The sequence below is a fragment of the Alternaria ethzedia genome (assembly GCF_023757985.1).
Source record: "Alternaria ethzedia strain BMP 0044 chromosome Unknown scaffold_33, whole genome shotgun sequence".
NCBI lineage: Eukaryota > Fungi > Ascomycota > Dothideomycetes > Pleosporales > Pleosporaceae > Alternaria > Alternaria ethzedia.
In genome coordinates this window covers 98,932-119,836 of record NW_026056226.1, presented here as the reverse complement: position 1 = coordinate 119,836, position 20,905 = coordinate 98,932, and the positions used below count along the sequence as shown (strand labels likewise).

General features: G+C 51.8%; 8 protein-coding genes across 8 annotated transcripts; 7 read left to right on the top strand and 1 right to left on the bottom strand.

The window, feature by feature from the left end:
• Positions 1-695: 695 nt before the first annotated feature.
• On the top strand, positions 696-3,075 carry J4E87_009224 (uncharacterized protein; the record flags this gene model as incomplete). Its single annotated transcript, XM_049380802.1, has 2 exons — positions 696-708; positions 809-3,075. The coding sequence occupies 2 exons, from the start codon at positions 696-698 to the stop codon at positions 3,073-3,075; spliced, it is 2,280 nt and encodes a 759-aa protein (XP_049229433.1).
• A 1,360-nt stretch (positions 3,076-4,435) lies between these two features.
• On the top strand, positions 4,436-5,332 carry J4E87_009223 (uncharacterized protein; the record flags this gene model as incomplete). The annotated part of the gene is made up of 1 exon (XM_049380801.1): positions 4,436-5,332. One exon carries the CDS (start codon positions 4,436-4,438, stop codon positions 5,330-5,332), a length of 897 nt encoding a protein of 298 aa, XP_049229432.1.
• A 2,230-nt stretch (positions 5,333-7,562) lies between these two features.
• On the top strand, positions 7,563-9,313 carry J4E87_009222 (uncharacterized protein; the record flags this gene model as incomplete). Its single annotated transcript, XM_049380800.1, has 3 exons — positions 7,563-8,131; positions 8,448-8,481; positions 8,657-9,313. The coding sequence occupies 3 exons, from the start codon at positions 7,563-7,565 to the stop codon at positions 9,311-9,313; spliced, it is 1,260 nt and encodes a 419-aa protein (XP_049229431.1).
• A 270-nt stretch (positions 9,314-9,583) lies between these two features.
• On the top strand, positions 9,584-11,059 carry J4E87_009221 (uncharacterized protein; the record flags this gene model as incomplete). Its single annotated transcript, XM_049380799.1, has 1 exon — positions 9,584-11,059. The coding sequence occupies one exon, from the start codon at positions 9,584-9,586 to the stop codon at positions 11,057-11,059; it is 1,476 nt and encodes a 491-aa protein (XP_049229430.1).
• Positions 11,060-11,600: 541 nt separating this feature from the next.
• J4E87_009220 (uncharacterized protein) lies at positions 11,601-14,434 on the top strand (the record flags this gene model as incomplete). Its single annotated transcript, XM_049380798.1, has 2 exons — positions 11,601-13,976; positions 14,027-14,434. 2 exons carry the CDS (start codon positions 11,601-11,603, stop codon positions 14,432-14,434), a joined length of 2,784 nt encoding a protein of 927 aa, XP_049229429.1.
• A 257-nt stretch (positions 14,435-14,691) lies between these two features.
• J4E87_009219 (uncharacterized protein) lies at positions 14,692-15,732 on the bottom strand (the record flags this gene model as incomplete). The annotated part of the gene is made up of 1 exon (XM_049380797.1): positions 14,692-15,732. One exon carries the CDS (start codon positions 15,730-15,732, stop codon positions 14,692-14,694), a length of 1,041 nt encoding a protein of 346 aa, XP_049229428.1.
• An 886-nt stretch (positions 15,733-16,618) lies between these two features.
• On the top strand, positions 16,619-17,359 carry J4E87_009218 (uncharacterized protein; the record flags this gene model as incomplete). The annotated part of the gene is made up of 1 exon (XM_049380796.1): positions 16,619-17,359. One exon carries the CDS (start codon positions 16,619-16,621, stop codon positions 17,357-17,359), a length of 741 nt encoding a protein of 246 aa, XP_049229427.1.
• Positions 17,360-19,198: 1,839 nt separating this feature from the next.
• On the top strand, positions 19,199-19,939 carry J4E87_009217 (uncharacterized protein; the record flags this gene model as incomplete). Its single annotated transcript, XM_049380795.1, has 1 exon — positions 19,199-19,939. One exon carries the CDS (start codon positions 19,199-19,201, stop codon positions 19,937-19,939), a length of 741 nt encoding a protein of 246 aa, XP_049229426.1.
• Between the last annotated feature and the right edge of the window lie 966 nt (positions 19,940-20,905).

The window sequence follows — 20,905 nt, the reverse complement described above, 5'->3', positions numbered from 1 at the left end:
GGCAAACGTGAAAAGCATGTCGCAATTTACTTTGCGCAAGCTTCGGCTCCATGTCATCTTGCTTTTCTCTGTAGCTTTGATTGATTGCTACTACGAAACATGGGTCTGACAAGCAGGAGGTCGGGTTGCCTTGACTCGGACAACCACTATAAGGACAAATTTGCAGGCAAACGAGCACGACTAGAAGAAGATAAAATCGTCTGCAGACCCGTAGAGACAAGTTTACCGAATGCTTTGCATGTGAGGTGGAGCAGTTCTGGGGGCTAGGGAATAGCGCGTGCCTTGCATGTTCACGAGGTACGTGAGCCCGACAATCGATAACCCGACGCGCTGGCTTGGCACGATGATGAGATGAGCAACCATCACTCCAGCGCACCCGGCCAGCCACTCAACTCACTCACCACCTAGGCGGGCTAGAGCTCCCTGCTGTCCTATTGCTACCGCCCTACCACCGCCATCTCTACCATCTCCAGCTGGCCACTGCGCACTCTGCCGGCCCCCAGCTGCATGTCTCTTAGGCTGCGTCATCCGCGGCTGCCTCTTGTACTCCGGTACCCTTGCGCTCGACCGCCTCACGACCGCTGACCTCGCACCTGAGCCACCTTCGCTTCGGGACTTTGCTCGCGATAGATATACCTGGCCGCCATCGCCGAGCTCATTAGGCATATACACATCTATCGCGCACTTTATCTATCATGTTCTCTGAATGTAAGTGGACCTGGTGCCTTATCGGGGTACATGTGACAGATCCGCCGCCTGTGTCTTGAGCAGCTTATGGACTCGCGTGACTGACGTGCGTGCTCCCCAGATGCATCCAAGTTCCTCTCCCAGTCTCAGTCGCGGCTGTCACTGGGCCAGCCCGAGCCGACTTCAACCCGCAACGCCCCCGACAGGCAGCGCCCGTCCTCGCGCGCCTCCCAAGCTTACCTCCAGCGTCGCAACATGCCCAACCCATACAACTCGCAGGCCATGAGCCGCTTTGCCTTCGCTTCACGAACATCCAACGCGCCCGCGCCACTCTTCTACTCCGCCACCGATGACTTTCGCGAGGAGGACGACCATGCCGAGCACGACAGGGACCTAGCAGACCAATACGCGCTGCAACGCTCGCGGCGGCAATTTGGCGCAAGCAATCTATCCGAGTCATCTGAAGTTGATGACGAACATGGCCAACGATCCGATCATACGATAGGTGCGGACAGGGACGAGAATGAAGCTCCAGGGTATGGTCTGGGGAGAGGGATTAAGAGCTCCTGGAAGGGCGACAAGCCAGCTCGCGGAAGATCGACCGTTATCAACAACCCAGAAGACGAGGAAAGAGAGTCAAGTGTGCCGCTCTCTGAGACTACAGACCGCAGCAGCAGGGGGAGAGGTCACCTCGTAGATGTGGAGCTTGATTCCACAGATCGGGGGAGTATAGAAGAGTTGGACCGAGACGAGCTCCTGGGTCACCAGGACGAACCACCGCCACCCTTCCAACAGTTTCGCAACATGCCGAGGCCGAAGCGCGGTCGCAGCCCACTACGAAACACCCTACCGATACCACAGGAAACAGACGAAGACACTCTGCTCGAACACCCACGCCCAATAAGTCCGGATCGCCAGACTGTCCCCGACGACGTACCAGAGAACCCGACATCGGCGCCACGACACAACTTCTTTTGGGCTGAGCTCTTCATAATCGTGCAGTGTGCCATCTTTGGCACATGGATCATCTCTTTCCTCCAAGAGTCGCCACCGAACAAGAAGAACCCACTGGGCGACACGATATATACTGTTCTACATTCGTCGTTCCACCTCATCGGTGTGTACACACTGGTTTCGGTCATCGTCGGAGTCCTATGGCTATCGCTCCTTCGGTCCTTCGCTCGGCCCTTGGTGCAGTTAATGTTACTGGCGGTACCAGTGATATCGTTTTCCTTCTTTGTATACCCTTTCGCATCAAGCTTCAAAGGGTCATGGCATGGCGATAGCGTACAAGACCGGCTGATGCGCTGGCTTTCGTTTGGGCCCTTGTGCTTCGCTGGGTTCTGGGTGTACACCATCTTCAAGGCGCGACATTCTTTAGACAAAGCTACAGGCATGTTGGAGTTCTCAAGTGAGATCCTGAGAGCGCAATTCCCACTGCTACTCGTGGGTATTGCAACACTAGCTGCTGTGATACTCTGGGCGTGGGTATGGATCCTCATGTTCACACGTCTATTCCTTGGCGGCCATTTTGCTAGCAACAAGTCCCGATGGATCATCGATGCTAGTACGTGGTGGCTTGGTGTTGTATTCTTCTTGGACTTTTTCTGGGGTTTGGCGGTCATTGCGGGTGTGCAACGCGCCACGACGGCAGCCACGGTATCTCAATGGTACTTCCACCGCAACAGCGTGCCTGCACCCGCGGCTAGAACGGTGGTCCAAGCCTCTCTCAGTCACGCGACCTACACCATGGCCGGCACGATCTGTTTGTCAACACTGATTTCACTCCTGGTCCGCCTTCCCCTCATCGTCCTTCCAAGGCGACTGGCGGGTATGATTGGCATGTGCGCATATTCAGTCGTGCCGACGCCTATCGCTGCATTGACGAACCCGCTTACCCTGACCTACGCTTCCATCCACGGTGTGCCTCTCAATCAAGCAGCGCGCGGTTTGTCACAGATGAACTTCATCTCCGCTGCTTCGCCAACCACAACCCTCGGCCCATCCTCGTTCAAGGACCATGGTCGACCATCGATTCAGTCATACCGTCTGGCAAAGTTGCTTCTCCACGCCATCCGCTGGGTCATAACATTGTCTCTCGGTTTCGGTGGATGGGTGTCGACTGCACGCATGCTCCAAGTTGGCGGGTCTGTACCATACAAGGGCAGTCTATACGCTTACGTCGTGGGTCTCATCAGCGCAGCAATCGGCTGGGGCGCTCTAGGCGCCATGGAAGGAGTTCTCGGGGGTATCCTGGACGCAGTGCTTGTGTGCTGGGGCAGTGAAGTAGGAAGCGACGGGCAAGGAGAGGCTCGGTACTGTGTTGACGCCGGACGGTTGTTCGGCAACGAGGTCACTGGGCAAGGCCGAGGAAGATACGAAGTCTAGAGCATGTTTTTTGTTTGCATCATTGGCGTTTCAGCACCAGAAGAACCTGGATAACAGATACGGTTATGGCGCTTGGGTATACCTATCGTTCATCCTTTTCAAATCGCTTTTGCTATCGGCATAGCACTCGTATAGTTTTATCCAACTGAGATTTTTATGCAAGTCACCTGGCCACGATGGGGTGAAGACTTATCTATGCGTTCGCAGTAGTAAGTATGCGTAGATATTGGTGTACGCCAAGCACGTCACGGCTGGATGCGGCACGCTAGCCGGTGACGCCCAGTCCCGGCTCAAGCTGAAAGCACTGCGACTTCCCTCCAACCATCATCTCTTTCTTTTTTCTTACGCTCTCCACCAGACCATACGTGGTGCGGTTTTCTATTGGACTAGTTCACTTTGTCTGATACGATGATGAAGTATCAAAAGTCTTGACGCTCGGACTACTGCACCTATGGCGAGATGTCAAAGGGATGTTGTAGCAACATCTGAGCATCTACATCAACGTTATCATAGTACACAGTGAGTCTCATGGTATTCATTCGTCAATAACGCGTGTATAGACAGAAATGAGTGGTCGTCGGAGGCGCGGCAGACCATTGCAATGCCAGATAACTAGAGCGGCGAACATTAGAGCTTCTTCGTACGGGTCGGTCTACATTTGACACCTAATGACCACATCATAATCAAAGTCACGCGACGGCCGCTACCTATACGTATGTCGAGCTTGAGGCCTCTGCGCATGTTATGTGGAGCAGTCCCTCGGTCCCACCTTGTTGACAAAGAACTCACGTCTGTGCCGGGCACTGCGTAACCCTCCATGAACCCGAGCTGACGGACGACTTTCGTCGAAGGAGCCTTATGTGGAGACGTGCAGCGGCGTATCGGAATGCTAGCCCACCTCGCTCACATCGATGAGTGTTACTCCGCTAGTAGAAATGTGTTCGATGAGTCTCTCGAGCCCACTTTCCCGCTGGTTAGATCTCTCGGCGTCCTAATCACAAGATGGTGACCGATGTAGAACCCGGAAAGACTCGCTTGACGCAGCAGTAAGTCATCGCGGACCTCGCACAGCTCATGCTGCGGATGCTAGAGGTAGTGCACTCCCCATATGACTATGAAGACCAGTGTCATCGACAAGCATATTCGCTTCGCTCCGTCATGCGATGACTGTATTGACATGTAGCTGATATGAAGAGTCATGTTCTGGGAAGGTATAAAAGGTCTCCAGGGCGGGCGGCTTTGGACTCTACAATTCTTTCACACAGCTACTCAAGCAAATAACCAAAGTCTTTTGCACATCATCTTGTTACCTATTCCGAATCTCGAGATCAACAGTCAGACCAGAAAACGACCTCCCACCATGTCGAGTCAGGAGCGCAACCAGGAGCATGCCACGAACTGGATCGTCATGAAGCAGGACCGCCGACAAAGACTCTATGGCCCTTTCAGCAACGCAAAGGAGCATCGAAACAGTGAGGCGAAGATTTTTGCCAATACAATACTAGGAGAGTATTTCGACCCTATACCCGAGGTTGCGAAACCCCGGTTGGAAAGTCAGATGGTCGACGCTGTGAATGATCTGTTTCAAATGGCGGGAGACCCCGACTTCGAACGGCCATTTCCGAAATTGCTACCTGATTCTACTCCGGATGACATCGTATTCACAGAGCAGAAAATCACTCTCAACCAAGGATTCCAGAAGGATGCCGCGGTAGCCATTAAGAAGCTCGCGGCAGGCGAGGATATGGACGAATACCGGCCTCCAAAAGAACCAAAGGCTACATACGGAGATGGATTGAGGGTATTTTACGTCAGCGTCAGAAAAGCCGAAATGCGATGGCTTGATATCGAGCTTGACGAAGACATTGCGAAAAATCCAACCAAATTCTCATCTTTTCCATTTATAATGGGCGCGAAGGCGGCCCCCACAAAAAGATATTTTTTGACGGACTCGAATTGGCGCTTTGACAAGTATTTCGAACAAGGCTCATTTCCCTACGAAATAGAGGGCGGCGTCCAAGTCTTCGTAGACAAAGACAAGGCTATAGAGTATGCAGAGGCGGAGGCGGGAAAGAATGCAATTCTGAATGTGGAATCTCCGAGAAGCCTGGCCGAGGAACGAGTCGTATATGAGGTACCATCTGAAGACGAGACTGTGGGGCCCTTACGAGGCCTGCCCAAGCATTTCATGCTTTACGCAGTCACCACTGCTCGTATTAACAAAACTGGAAGAGTTCCGGAATGGTGTGCGCTCTAGGCGCACTTGCGCGTACCAATCCATTACAGTAATTACACTGCTTTCGGTAGCCTTCCACATATGGTCCTACACACTACTGTTTCGGAATTGTCTTTCCTTCACGGAGTTTTGTATTACAGTTACATCGAGAACCAGACATAGTTATCCTAATATCAATCCTGTCACTGAGAAAGCGCTTGATACAGTGCGTATCAATGGTTAAACTGCTCCGCTACTTGGTCGAAGACATGTGCTTAGGTCATCGCACTTCGTATACTAGCATTTATCTACTGAAGGATTTCATTAGTAGCAAATGAGCTCTTCTTGGAGCAAAGGTCTTAATGAGGATGTTGAACTAGGTGGACGGTATCTTCGTGTTAGGGGCATAGTCGAGATGTGCCCCGGTATGGATACAGCAAGCGCATCGAGCTTACCTAGATAAAGCCCTGGAGATCAGATTGAAACAGATCCGTAAAGCTATACTTGCCAGGGAACGCTGCGCAATCAGCGCGTACTTATCGTGACTAACAGGAGAGCAAACGATGCTGCTATCGGTACTTGGGAGGGTGTGATAAGCCTAGAAGATGGTCGTGGATGGGGTAGAGCGGAAGGAAGTCCATGTTGACCTCAGGAGGTACCTAGGTATAATAGGACGCGTGGCACAACCGCTGTCGCATTGCCGCCTACGTAGTGTCATGTATCAATGAATGAAGAACATCCAAGAGCTCGATCTTTCCGCGTAGAACACAATATCTCAGGAGTAGCCGTTTGTGTAAGCGACAAATAACACGAGGCTCGCCATCCTACTTGCAAATGACGTAGTGTGGCTTAATTCGGCTAGCGCGAATGCTCGCAGCTTCCGATTTGACCCTGAGCGAAGGACCACAGCAACACCAAGACCACGAAGCTCTCAGCACCTGTCTATATACTCCCTGTTTTCACTCGTTCGCGAGAGCTTGGCTTATTTTGGCTGCGCGAGAGTGCGTCAACTAGTTCGTCTCTACCTTGACGTTTTCGACGTCCCAACTACACCATGAGCGAACCAAGTTTACGAACATCACGATGCACACTCAGGACGTCACTTCCGTCGGCGCCGGCTATGCCGACAGCTATACCGACAGCATGAACAGGACTGAGTGACACCGAGTCCACACCGCACTGCACATATTCGGTAGTGAACAGTGCGTTTCATCAGGACGTTCTGTGTGCCGCTGCCATCCAGCCATGAGAAAGCTCTACTGACAAGGCTGAAGTCAACATTCAGATCTGTTTATTCGGTCACTCCGAGGTGTGGTTCATGGCCCTGACCAATGCGTGCGTACTACTGGAAAGCGGATGCCTCGGAGGTACACAACACGGTCCCGTCAGGAGGACAAAGAAAACATGTCTGTGCCTGACAGCGATGTGACACATCTGCTGAGTCGAATGGACACGATGAGTAATGAGCGAACCCTAGGTGGAGATTGTGCAATATACGTTGGAGTTCCCGTGAACCGGGCTTACATCGTGGACTCATCTTCAGCCGATCAAGTGGATCTACATGGACTACGCAGCCTCCTCAGTCCTGAAAGATAGCGTTCGCGAGAAATTTACAGGGAGATGACCGATGCAAAAGCTACATGGTGCTCTTCGCTTCGTGCAACGTACCTACAGATGACCAATCTGCATATGCTTTAGTTCGCAAAGGTCGCGTAGGTTTCTCTGTATGCACCGTAAGTGGGAACTAGCATTTGTGACTACTCCAATGTAGCGTAGGTGATGGCTAGGAAGAACCGGTATCACCACGGGGTTTGAAGGACAAACTGGTGCTCGTGATGACCCTCATGTTGGATCAAGGATCGAAACTTCCATCACGTTGTCGGGGTTCTACATAATTGCGCTGGGGGTAAGATATCCTTTTGTCGATTCTATCCTATTTGAGATGTTATCGAACCATTTTCGCGCTGTGATGTGTGCCGAGGTACCGTGAGCTTCATTATCACCATTAGTGTGTCGTAAACTCGTAAAGCTTGTGACAGCTTTGGACTAGAAGTGTATTACTTCGACTTACAGCTCATCCTTACAGTCCATGTATGACTAACAGGTTGCTGTTAGTCATTGTACATGACTCAAAGGTGCTGTGGTATAAAGTCAAGACTCCGTCTTTCTAGGTTCGTACGCATACCGAGATCCCCTACATACTACGTACCTTACTTACGCCTATCATACCCAGGTACTACCACGTTACAAAGCCTCGTCCATACAACTTGCCATGTCCGGTTCCCAGGAGAACGAGGTATTCCACGTCCACTATTATTGGCATAACAACAGCAGCATTGTCTACAGCAAATCAGAAGAATCGCTGAATTTGATGTGGGCGGATCTGTCGAATTACTGTAAAGATCACAGAGGCGATCGATTCAATGAAAAGAGACTCGCCGATGAATTAGCTAAGGGGCTCGGCGATGGCACACGAGAACACCTTGCCAAAGACGACCAAGACATAGAGTTTTTTAGCATAAGACACGAGAAGCAACCCAACAAGCCGGTCGCAGACGCGCTTCAATCACCCTCTCCGCCCAAACTATGTATCTACCATACGCAGAAGCTTCGTCAAGCTTACATGTCGACAGCTGCGGCAGAGAAGGTCGTGATCAAAGATCTTGCGCATGACTATTCCAAGATCATTTTAGCATGGCAGAATGGGCATAAAAGCTTGGAACAGGGAGATGATTTCAGAAGCTTTATCAACGAGTCTGATGCCATTGAACATGCGAAGAACGAGCTTCGCAAAGGGCAAGAAGATGGAAGAGAGTTTAAAGAGCTGCGCCCGACGGCATGGTATGTTTGGGCGGGTGTCGTTCTTTTGGATAGTGAGATCACGCCTGGAGAGCCATCTGAGTCTTGTAAAGTAGTGGGGCAGATCGGCGTGATCCTGAAATGCGGTTCGTCATCTGGGGCTGGAGTACAGGATCCGAACCTTTAGTATGTTGAGACATCGTGGTGGGTAGCGGTCGCCTGGATTGACATCGTATTGGATGGTCAGCATATATGCTAAGTACCTAGGTAATTCAGCAACGTATGGCGCTTGCGAAGCTTGCTACGACTACCCCGAACTCTTTCTTAGTCATAGATGGGAAACTGATACAGCGGTCAGGAAAGATCTGTGCGCTGCGAAAGGTATCATGGAGGTCCGTGTGTGTGTTGGTTCGTGACTGTCGAGGTTGAGTCATTGCTTCAACCACTTCATGTATAAATACCCTACGGAATTCGTTTCCCAAATGCTAAACTTGTATCTATCACATATATAAGCCCAAAATCAGCAAAATTCACACCACCACAGAGCTGGCACAATCTTCTTCTCAGATGCCCTCCGACAAAGACTTCAACCCCGACAGGGACCTCGTTTACTTACAAGTAACCTACCGCAAGAAGAGAGATTTAATCGGGCCCTACTTGATCACCGACCGCGGTCTTGACGCAGCACGGAAGCGTCTTCTCAACCTTTGCAAACTAAACATCGAAGGAATGAACGATATCCTACTTGCAAGGATCGGAGACGAGATAAACCAGTCGGGCTTCAACTTCCAAGCTCTCAAAAAGCGCCGGAATATAGCGGGCGATCAAAACCGCGAGGGTTTTGGGGTCAGCAGCTTGTTGTCGTCCAGCTCTGAAGTCGTGGAAAAGATCCGCGAATGTGAAGAAAAAGGAGAGAAAGCAGATTTGTACACTGTTTACTCGTGCAGCATGCACAAAAAAGAGTTGGTAGATTGGCAAGAATGCTTCGTACCATGCAAAAAGGCTGAAGACATGCTCATTTGGCCTTGCAAGCAGGGATCGAATGGTGTTGAAACTCGGTTGAGTAGCATTGGTGCCCAGACCGGATCATTGTTGACAGCATGCGACGAGATGAGGGAGCTAAGCCAAGCCGTGCCAGACACGAAGAAATGGCTCAAAGATTATTCGAGTATGCGACAGGTCATGATAGTTTTGAGTGTTGTCGCGAACGATGCCGAGGGATAGTTGGGAATGTTCGTGGGGGAAGCCTCCCAAATGACAATAACTCTGAGTCAGCAAAGCTGTGTCATACGAAAGTGACTGTAGGCATGACCCAATCGATGACTAGAATGGCTGCAACTCATTGCTAGTGACTCAGGTCTGTAGCATATAAATTGAGAACTTACTGCTCATTCCAATTCCATGCCAACATTGAACATTCAAAATCGCCTTCTCCTCCAAATCCCGAAAGTATCGCCACAGTTCAGCGGAGCATCTTAAAATATACCCATCATCATGACCGACGAAGCGAAAGACGTGTATTACTGGGCCTTCACGAAGTACTCCCCGAAAGAATATGCGGGCATCTTTGGCGATTCAGCGGAGGAGCGGAATTCCCTGAAAAAAGCCATACATGACCTCTGCGCATCAGAGGACAGAAGCCACCATGGTGTATCGGTAGAGGAACTCGATAAAAATATTGGTGACGTTTTTAAAGAATACCCGGAGGATGATGACAAAAAAAAACTATACGGTGGAGCGATGGACAAAGATGGCCACTTCTTGTTTTCTGTCCACAGGGCAAGAAACCGCGGTCAAGGCGTGGCGGAGGCACTCAGACAGCCAGATCCGCCAAATATATATCAGTGCAGAATTATATACGCCGAAGAGATTGCGGACGAGAATCTTTTTATCCCTGCTTCACAGACTGAGCTACGCGATATGATAGCTTCTTATGTCACGCCAAGCAGCAATCAGTTTGGGATTGGGGGAAAGTGGGCCACATATACATCCCAAGAAGAGGCTATAACCTATGCTAAGCAGAAAACCTCTAAGCAGAGGAAGAAATTGGATGGCAAAGAAAGGGTTTTGGACTGCTGCGTCGAGCCTTGGGTCAGTGTCGTGACGCAAAGAAACCACACGACATATGAAGACTACCTGACACATATTATTGTTGTCACAGAGTGGAAACGCGACAAGACTTCTGGTAGATGGATTCAGTCGGAGATAACGACAGCGAACGCCATGTCCAAGTTCCACGAGGATACCGTATTCTGGGTCACCATCGATCCTCCATACCACGGCCTTCCTGAAAAGTTTCTTGGCATCTACGGTAATTCGACCGAGGAGCAAAAGCTGTTGCGAGAAGATTTATGGGGGTGGTGTCAGATGTTAGCAAGAGACTACAACATTAGTTACATGACGGAAGAACGTCTCGACGCCTCGTTGTTAGAGTGGCAAAAGACCGGAAAATACCTATACGATATCATGGACACGGAAGATATGAGGTTTGGTCAAATCGAGGCTGAGAAGAGGCCTAACGAGCCCGTCGCAAAGGCCCTCAGCGAACGGCCTGTGCGAAGTTTATATTGTTACGAGAAGTCTGCCATGCCTCGTCAAAGCTACCAGGAACTCAGAAACAATGGCGTTGAGTATCCAGAGAAATTTGATACGCCGGACCGAGTTTTGCTTAAGCATCCTTCACATATATGTGAAGAGAAGGTCCAAGAAGCGGTGATATACCGAAATCATCCGAGTCTCGTTTCTGTGGCTGTACAGAAATCCTTTACGGACCGTACTAGAGCTATTGAGTACGCGGGACTTCAACTGAACCACGACCGCGGCAAGGGCTGGGACTATGGTCAGGGACCAGTTGGGGACAAAAATGAAAATTGGGCTGGTGTCGTTCGTCTCGAGTGCCCTGTTAAAGGCGATGAACACCAGAAGTGTCATGTGTTAACACAGTTATATCTGGTTTCGGAACGACGCTAAAAACATGTGAAGGACGGATCTGGTCGATGGGTGGAGAAGACGGAGTAGTCTACAGTGGCATGGATACCTAGGTGTACGTAGTATCTGTCGTAGATTACAAATCCAATGTGTAATTTGGTGCACCTCAGCGAAAACATACTCAAAGTGAAGGTCGACTGGCAACGGTGTACAATGACTCCAAGGCTGCAAAGGACCAGTCAACAGCGATCAGCCGTGCTGGCTGACTGTGAAAGCTCTTCTGTCCGTTGAATGGGAGCATAGGAACTGGGGCGCATGTCGACAGCATTGAAATAGGCTTATTTCGTTCCTGTGCACGGCGAGGAGAAGAGGTACTACACAGCCCGTAAAGAATGCGAATGTGCAAGCAGAAGGTCGGCGTGCCTGCCCAGGTGCGTCATGGGTCGGTTAGTGGCTAGCGCGAGTCGACGCGTAGTGAAGCGGGACCCGATCAACACGGCTACTGCAGCCCAAACACGACTCGGCGCAGCGAACAAGCAACACCAAAGTACCCCGGGCTCCATGGAGTGCCCTGCCCGCCAACATGTCCTCCCGCAACGTGCCCACGATGAAGTCGCTGTCCGGCGCTGATCGCCGCTCCGTCAATGCCAACTACACGTCGACTGCGCGACCCCGCGTCGCTTCTGGAGAGGAACTCGACCGTCGTAGCTCGACCACCGCAGCGTCACATGCCAGGAAACAGTCAGCACCCATGCGCGCAACAGGCGCCACTTCGGGCGAGCGTCGCACAGAGAAGAAGGAGGTGCGCGAGCGGGAGACGGAGATCAGGCGAACAAAGAGCCCGTTGAAGCATGCCAGCGAGAGCAGGGTGAATGCGCGAAGCCGCTCAGAGAAACTCCCACGCGACGTCGACCGACCCTCACGCAGCGCCGCCTCGCAAAAGTCTATCCCCGAAGAGCCCCAGATGCCGTGGGAACCGCAGGCTTCTTTGATACCACACACGACCGCCCCGTTGGCGACGCGCATCTCGATACCACCGCTCGCATCCACCGCGCCTATATCGCTGCAGCCCACACCACTCGCAAAACTATCGCTAGAAGCACAAGAGAAGGCTATACTGGAAGATCTGTTGTTTGTTTTCATGGGTTTTGAGGGGCAGTACATTCGATTCGGCGATGGCTACAATCCCCACGAAGAGAAGGAACGTCTGGTAGGGCCACAGTTCCGCCTAATGCCCGGCCTCGACCCCAGCTTGCGAGATCTGACCAAGTCGATGCTGAAGACTGCTACACACTACATCGCTGTCGAGACCTGCGTAGAGGTGCTCAGTCGGGAAGAGTACGGTGCCGTGAATCATGCGTTGTGCGCGGCTGTGCGACGGTTGCTCAAGGACTACCTCATACTCGTTGCGCAACTTGAGCACCAGCTGCTGACGAACGAGTCCTTCACTCTGCACGTCTTGAGTCTGCATACCAAACAGACTAGCCACATGCTCTTCCAGCTCTACACCACCGGGATCGAGCTGCTGAAGGCCAACGGCATTCTGGAAGACGACAAGGATGAAGACTCGGCTGATGACGATAGCAATGATTTCGAGAATATATTGGAGTCGTTGCGTGAAGGAGGAAACGCCGCCAAGAAGCTCTGCAAAGGCGGAAGTGTGCTCGGACTCATTACCAAGCGGCTATCGTCGATGTCTGGTGACCCTGCAGCTCGCGCACTACTGACCACACTACTACGAGAGGCTAGCAGACCGTATATGGCTATGTTGAACGAGTGGCTACATCACGGCGGCATCAAGGACCCGCATTCCGAGTTCCTGATCAAAGAGCAGAGAAGCATCAAGCGAGAGCGCCTAGACCAGGACTACACGGACGAATACTGGGAGAAGAGATACACGATACGCGATGCCCTCGTACCACCACAGCTTGAAGCTGTCAAAGACAAAGTGCTCCTGGCAGGAAAGTACCTCAACGTGGTAAGGGAGTGCGGAGGCGTCGACGTTAGTAAAGTCGTGCAAGACGCGCCCACCAGCTTCGACGATCCACGCTTCTTAGATAACGTCAACTCCTCATACGCATACGCAAACTCATCTCTCCTCAATCTGCTTCTCACTACACACCAACTGCCGGCACGGTTACGTTCACTAAAGCACTACTTCTTCCTCGATCGCTCCGACTTCTTCACCTACTTCCTCGAGATGAGCGAGCTTGAGCTCAAGAAACCAGCAAAGCATGTTAACGTCGGCAAGCTGCAGTCGCTATTGGATCTCGCCACTCGACATGCTGGATCAGTCGCTGTGGAAGACCCATACAAGGAGGACATCAAGGTTCAGATTAACGATACTGGACTCACGAACTGGCTCATGAAGATTGTCAATGTCCAGGGTCTCGACCAGGATGCTGCCACCGCTACGTTGTCCAATTACACACCCGCGAACTCAGCGCCGATCACCGACGACACAAACATCACTGGATACCAAGCGCTAGTCTTTGACTACGCCATGCCTTTCCCACTGTCATTGGTGGTTAGCAGAGTCACACTCACTCGTTACCAACTACTCTTCCGATACCTACTGAGCTTGAAGCACCTCGAAACGGATCTAGCCAAGTGCTGGGGTGAGCAGGGCAAGAACGCAGCCTGGAAGCACCGATCCAAAAACCCGCGGATTGAACAGTGGAAACGCCGAGCGTGGACACTACGAGCGCGTATGCTGGTCTTCGTCCAACAACTTACCTACTACTGCACATCTGAGGTCATTGAGCCAAACTGGGCATCGTTGATGTCGCGGATAAGCGAAGAGAAGAAGCAGGACGCAAGGGCCAAGGGCAAGGCAACGGAGGATGAGAGCGGTGGGCCTCAAGTGAAGCGTACTGTCGACGAGCTGATGCAGGACCATGTTGACTTCCTCGCGACTTGCTTGAAGGAATGCATGCTTACTAACAGTAAGCTGCTTCGAGTAAGTCAAACAACACTTTTACAGCCTCTACGGCTGCTAATCAACTTCAGATCAACAACAAAATCATGTCAACATGCAGCATGTTCGCGTCCTTCACCTACTCCCTCTCTCGTTACCTCGTCACCGGCGACCCCGACCTAGTAGCCCAGGTCAACGCATCCTTTGCTCCTCCTCCTCCCGCTAAAAATTCGAAGAATCCTGCTGCTACACTAGTCGCTTCTACACACAGACCCACAACGCAGTTCGTATACGACCCCCAGCGCGTCGACAAAATGTTCGACATGCTAGCCAAGTACGAGGAGAACTTCACCCGGCATCTTAAGATCCTGCTGGATACACTGAACTACCTCGCTGCTACCGAAACAGTAGTCTTCTTGAGTCTTTGCGCACGGTTGACGAGTGCTGGAGAAGGTTTGAGTGGCTTCCAGGTACCCATGGGTATGGAGGGTATTGCTTAGTAGGCTTCGGCCTTGTGGAGATTAGGCGTTGTTTCATGCATTGCATTATTCTGGGTCATTGGTATGGGTTATGGGTTCAGTCTGCAAGGCGCCAAGCGAGCGATACCATAGTTGTTTGGAATGAGACGCAACGAATTACGGCCATAAGGTTCTTCAGTCTCGAAAAGTGCGGCATCACATGGCATATTTGGTGTATGAACGAGGCACATTTGCTCATATTCGAAGTAATTGGCACTGCCTACTCTACGTGGACGCTTCTAGTACGTCTTGAATGGACACCCCTTATCAGCGCTCGAGCTCTTAGTCTTCTCCTTGACCAACTTCGTAGTGAAGTCCATCAACTGCTCGCCCAGCTTCTCATTGTTCGCCAAGTCACTACCCGGCTCCCGTATCGCAGGCGGGCAAATGTACTCGCCAGTACCCTCTGTCTTGGTCGCCGCGTACATGGTGCTTACGCAACCCTCAAACTGCGTCTTCTTGAACGGCGCCATACCAACGCTCATAGCGTAGCCGCCCAACGGGTAGGGCTCGTGGATCATGTCGACAGACTGCCGTGTCTCGACGAAACCGGGGTGTGTAGCGTTGGATAGGATGTTGGGGTGCGAGGTAGAGAGGTGACGAGCCAGGTAGCGTGCGTACAGGATGGAAGCGAGCTTTGTGCGGCCGTACTGTCCCATAGCGCCGAGATCTTGGTTGAGCTCCTCAAGAGACTCAAACTTGACATCCTTGGGTGCACTCTCGTGTGCGTTGGAGCCGAGTTGTACAAGACGGACCTTGTTGCCCTTGTCGGCTGTGGACTTGATCAAAGGCAGGAGGTGAGAGGTCAGGACTACATGGCCCATGTGGTTGATAGCCATATGTAAATCGACACCGTTCTTGGCAAGCTGGTATGTCATGATACCTCTCGCGGCGTTGTTGATCAGGATATCAATCCGGTCTGTCTTCTTGGCAATCTCGAAAGCGACTTTGCCAGTTGCTTCCCAGTCTGAGAGATCGCACTTCATCCATTCGACTCTGCTGGCCTTGTCCTCGCCCATCTCTTCCTTGATGGCTTTGAGTGCATCGTCGATGATGTCTTCGCTCATGGAGATGATGAAGAGCTTCTTGATGTTGTGTGAGAGGAGGGTATGTGTGCATCCGTAGCCGATTCCTTCTGAGCCACCGGTTACAACGGCGACCTTGCCGCTGAGATCTGGCACTTCCTCGAGCGAGAACTGCTGGTCTGCAGGTGCGAGATCATGGGCTCCAGAGACGACCTTGCCGAGGTTCTCGGCAATGGCGTTCTTTACTGACTGCATGGTTGATGAAGCTTCAACTGGGCCTTTGAGGCGGTCGTTATTGTTTGGAGGAGTTGACGAATAAGCCCTGGAAGTAGTCGAAGTGATCCTAGCAGCGGATACTCGTGGTAAGGATGATGTAGTTATAAAAGATGACTTGCAGCAACGCAGGGAGACGGCACCTCTAAATAACTTAGTAGACTGCATGGTTGCAGCGTGTGTCACAGGGCAGCAGCAACAATCGTATTAGCACAAGATCTGAGGTCATGGTATACCGTGACGAGCCGCCTTCCGCGGAGCGAAAGCAGCCAATGCCATTTTGTCTTGATGTCAGCACTTTTTCCTTTTGGCGCGTTCCTGGATGTTGTGGAGCTTGCATCGGGAGCGGATCGTTGATGATCTCGTCATGACGCGTTGATGGACGCCTGCATGGCCTGCGTGTTGGCGAGGCTGGTGGTCTGGAACTATGACGTGTTGGGTATAGTGGGGCTGTGGTTATCGATAACGGCGCGACTTCCGAGGTCAGCTTCACGCGATGTTGAAGGTCTCCTAATCAAGTTGACGAGAGCATCGTCGCTACCCCCATCCACGACACTATGGTAGGAACGCTCAACGGATACAGGGATCTCAGGTATGTATATCTTCATTTGGAGTAAGTGCGTCCGCGGAAAGACAGCAAACGCAATGGCTCCTTCTCAACACCGCAAGCTGTGTAGTGAATGCGAGTGATTGGAAAGCGACACAAACCCAAACATTACTGCGGACTACCAAAACCTCAATATTACCGTTTCATTGCTGTCAGCTGCAAACCTTCACCGACCGAACAATGTTCAAAGCAAGACCGGGAAAGAGCACTAACATGCGGCAGAGTGCGATTTCACATTATCTTCACCCAGACCGGGCCGCCATGATCTCATCAGCAGACCAAACCTCCTCTGCCGCGCGTGAGCAGAACGATGCCAACCCGCCGGTATTCGAAAAGCCACCCACGAGTACCACGCCTCTCCCGCCCGATGTGGCAGCCGCTCGCAAAGCTCGCATGAACGCCGACTTGATCGGTGCCTTCAAGAGCACCTGCCCACCCGGCACAACCCCCTACATAACAGGTGTCGGATTGTATACCCACGTCGAGGGCGCACCACCCCAGTCGCCAATGTACCCCGACGAGAACCCACAGCCACAACCCGAGTTCTTCCCTATACGAATACCAGAGAGTCGGGGCAACGAGAGCTCACAACCGGATGAAGAGGTCCAGAAGTTATGGAACGAACTCGAGCTTGCCGTCGAAACAGAAGAAGAGTTGATTGCTACAACTGAACTTGGGCTTAAGGAGCTTAGGAAGCGGTATCGTGCTCTTCCTCCGCCTAAGAACTCGCGGTCGCCGGTACAGCGCGGTCAGCAGCTACCGGATGTTACACAGGGAGATACAGCAGCTCAGAATGGTACAACAACGAGTGCTGGAAGCATGAGCGCTCCGAGCGCGCCCACCAAACCGCGCGGCCAGTCGCTAGCTAGCGTGATGTCTACTCTTGCGGTAGGAAATGGAAGTGCGGACAGAGGAGGCACCGAGGTGGAGCGAGGCAGACCGACAACCACTACCTCGACTACAGGCTTCTACGCTCCCGATCCGCGTAGACAGGGACGATGAAAGTCAAGAAGGATGGAGACAACTCCGCAACAGAGCACACGGGATCATGCTCGAAACTGGCTGCTGGACTGACTTTCTTCTTGGTCTGCGCTACCTTCGGATATACCGTTAGTGTGAGTCTGTGATGATGTTGATGCGCTGGATTTCGAGGCTGTGTGTATGTTAAATTCATCACATTGATACTCTCATGCTTCCAAGCTAGACAAATCCTTCATATACATGATTGAGATGCGAAAGCATTATACATACCTCGCTACATACATCGCGCCAAAGACTACTCTTCCACACAGCAAAACCTCTTTCCGCGGCTCATGTTATCTCTTCATAACCAACACTTACCCCATCAGGATCCACATGCGCCACTCGCATACCTGTTCCATAGCTAAGAATAAACCAGTTCTCATTCCCAGCCCTCAGCCCGCGTCGTATCCACGAGGCATTGCGCCTCTCATATCTAACTATGATGATGAAGAGCAGTACTATCAAAGCGACGGCTAGCGCCATCATCACAGTGAAAAAATGGTCGATGGCATTTGGTTCAAGATCGCGCGGAGTGGGGGCCATGCTGCACGCACTTGAACCGAGATCGAGCGATGTGAAAAGGGAAGAGTGAAAGGATGAACATGTTGAGCACGATATCGACCTGTTCTAGAGACATTGTGGTGGCGTTGTTATGACAAACTGCGGTGCAAACGTGGGTGTATAGTGTGGATGTAGAAGATTCATGGAGGCTACGAGGACATTGTAAAGGAAAACAGCGGAACCAGAGGATGAGGGTTTCTTTACTTCCCAGAAGGGCCAGTCTCTCTAGTGAAAGCAAGCTCACGCGTCTAGTGAAAGATTCATCTTCTCGTTAGTTCCACAGGCATTCCTTAAATGTCCACCAGCGGCCAGACACATACACCCCTCAACCCAATTTTACAATGTCCTTTCTCTGGATGCGCGCGTCATCTCATGGCCTATTGAAAGTAATGCTCGAACCGGCAAAGCAGCTACTGCCAAACATCGGAGCACTCATCCTCGCGTTCTTAGTGTGGCTTGAGCTCAAGACTGGAGTCGTCCTTGCCTCCTTCGCACTATACGATGAACATCCTCGCTTCTTCCACATTCTCTTCCTGACAATCAGTATCGGAGTCGTGTATAAACTCATCCGCTTCATCCTCCGGCTGCAAAGTACGCCAAAGCCCGCTGATCCATTCAGATCGGCGCCATACAGACACAAACGCGAAGAGACCCCCATGTTTCCACCAGGTATGGAGTTCAACCGGGTCCAGGAAAGGTGGAAGAAAGAAGGTATGGAAAAGCCATTCGTGGAGGAGCGGGCGTTTGGAGCAAGAAGACCGGAGGAGGTGCCTCCAGTGCGGAGACCGCTGTTCAGTGTTCCTACAAGCAATTTACCGAGGCCGCAGTCAAAGAGACCGCCAGTGAATGCGGCGTTTGGGAAGGCTGGTTGGAGCTAAGATGGTGACAGCGATATGCGGCAGTTTTGGGGCATGCCCAGGGTCCATGTAGTACACGGCGGCATTTTTGCAGATCAAGATGTCGCTATACTACTGCAATGTTTGGAACTTTGGGAGGTTATCACTGAAGAGCGTTGAAAGAATGCAGTTGTTGTCACAGCAACTACGTGGCAAATCAAAGGTTTTCATCACATGAGACATGGACAAGAATTAAGAAACAACTGATTCACTCAATCAAGAGGACCGTGCAGTAATCACGCGCCGATACATCACAACAAACGCTCGCGGTCGCCTATAACTTCCGTTCATTTGATCTTTTGAGTCCATTCTCCCACCACTTGATCCGATCACCAAGAATTGACTGCTGCCTCATAACATCATGTCAGGCTTTTTGATCAATCATGAGCCGCCTACTCGTCTCGAGCGCTTCGTCCAAGACGCTATCGACTCATCCAAAGGTTTCTTCGCCTACCTCTTCCGTGGGAGCTGTCTGGAATACTGGGTGCTTGACCCCAATGGTCAGGCTTATACGCTCTTCCTGGCGACACTGCTAGGCGCTTTGATCTGGCTCTTCATCCTAATCCAGAACTCAGAGGGTACCGCAGCTACAAAGTCCGAGCAGGTCTGGCCCGAGAGCGAAGTGGCGGACGCGATGGACATTGATGGCGAGGGATATCAAGGCGACGAACATCAACCATCCACTCCGCGTGCTTCAACGTATTCAGGAGAAGAGACACCCATCATGCGCAAGTTAGCACCTCATGATCACCGTCCTGTCAACGCGCACATCGAAGGCTCACCCTTCCGAGTGAAGCAACCTCTGGGACCTCGCGTTCGCCAATTCGTACCGTCTGTCCATCAGACTCCCTCTCCACTCAACCCCCGGCTTTCCAAAGCTTTCTCGACTAGGCCCCTACAGCGCGATAACTTCTCGAGCCTCGACAAAGATACTCCGATAGCCAACAAGACTCTCCAGGAAACCAGCCGTTCTGATGCGCATGGCATCTTTGAGGGGCGGAAGACGCAGAGCCCGGTGGTTGCTCACTGGTCAAATGAGGGCGGCCAGCGTTATGATCGAGCGACCTTGAGGCGCGAGGTGGCTACCAAGTATCTTTCGTAAGCTCGTCCCGTTCTGTTATTTATCTGATGTGCATCGTCGCGGCTTTCCTGTTCAGAACTTAGTTTCTGCGCTCTGGGGCTAGGGAAGGTGGCATGAGCAGGTGAGAGAAGGTGCGATAGCGATAGCGATGGAGGAAGCGAGGGCCGACGGATGGGGAAGTGTCTGCCTGCGTCATCGGTGACACACAATCAACACGTGAGAGTAGATAAACAAGCGAATGTGCATCCACTCGACTCCGCAACACCTCTCCTTCTCTCTTTCCCTTCACCTTGATCGAGTCACAGTCTTGCAACAACAACACGCGATGGCTGCATGCACGAGCTGCGATGCGCCAACTAACCTCGATTGCCATGGGGGTCTCATACTTATACCTTATGCTGGCCTATCAAGCGAACTAGGCCTGTGCAGAAGGTGCCGTTGGAAGGGACGGAAGGACCAGTGGGAGTCTGCTCCAGATTGGGAGTCTCTCTTATGTCTGTGAGTAATGCTGCAGAAGCTGCATGTTAGATGTACACTGACGCCAAATACCAACTTCAGGAACCTGAGCTTTCTTCATGGGAAAATTGACGTCAATCCAGGCCATCTTGGTCCTCTCGACGAAGAGACTGCACCAATCGTACATGGACTAATCGAATTACATGAGTACGGCATTCTCACATGCGGCTCTCAACCATTCGAGAAGTCAAGCACCTTCCTTGTTGGCAAGGGCTGGTACCAGAAGCGGCAACGCCCCTATGTGCACTTCATGCTACCGACATTGCATCGAAAAATCTCCATCGACTGTGTTGATGCTTTCATCGAGAGGCTCTTCGCTGACGAAAGAATTCTTGTGTCGGTGCACTCAGAATGCGATGAGTACGGCGGACCAGGCGACTCGATGCGGAGCAAACTAGTCACCCCAACAACCACTGGCCGTAGCCGCTCGACCTATCAGTTTCGTACAAACGCCCACTGGAACAAAGAGAC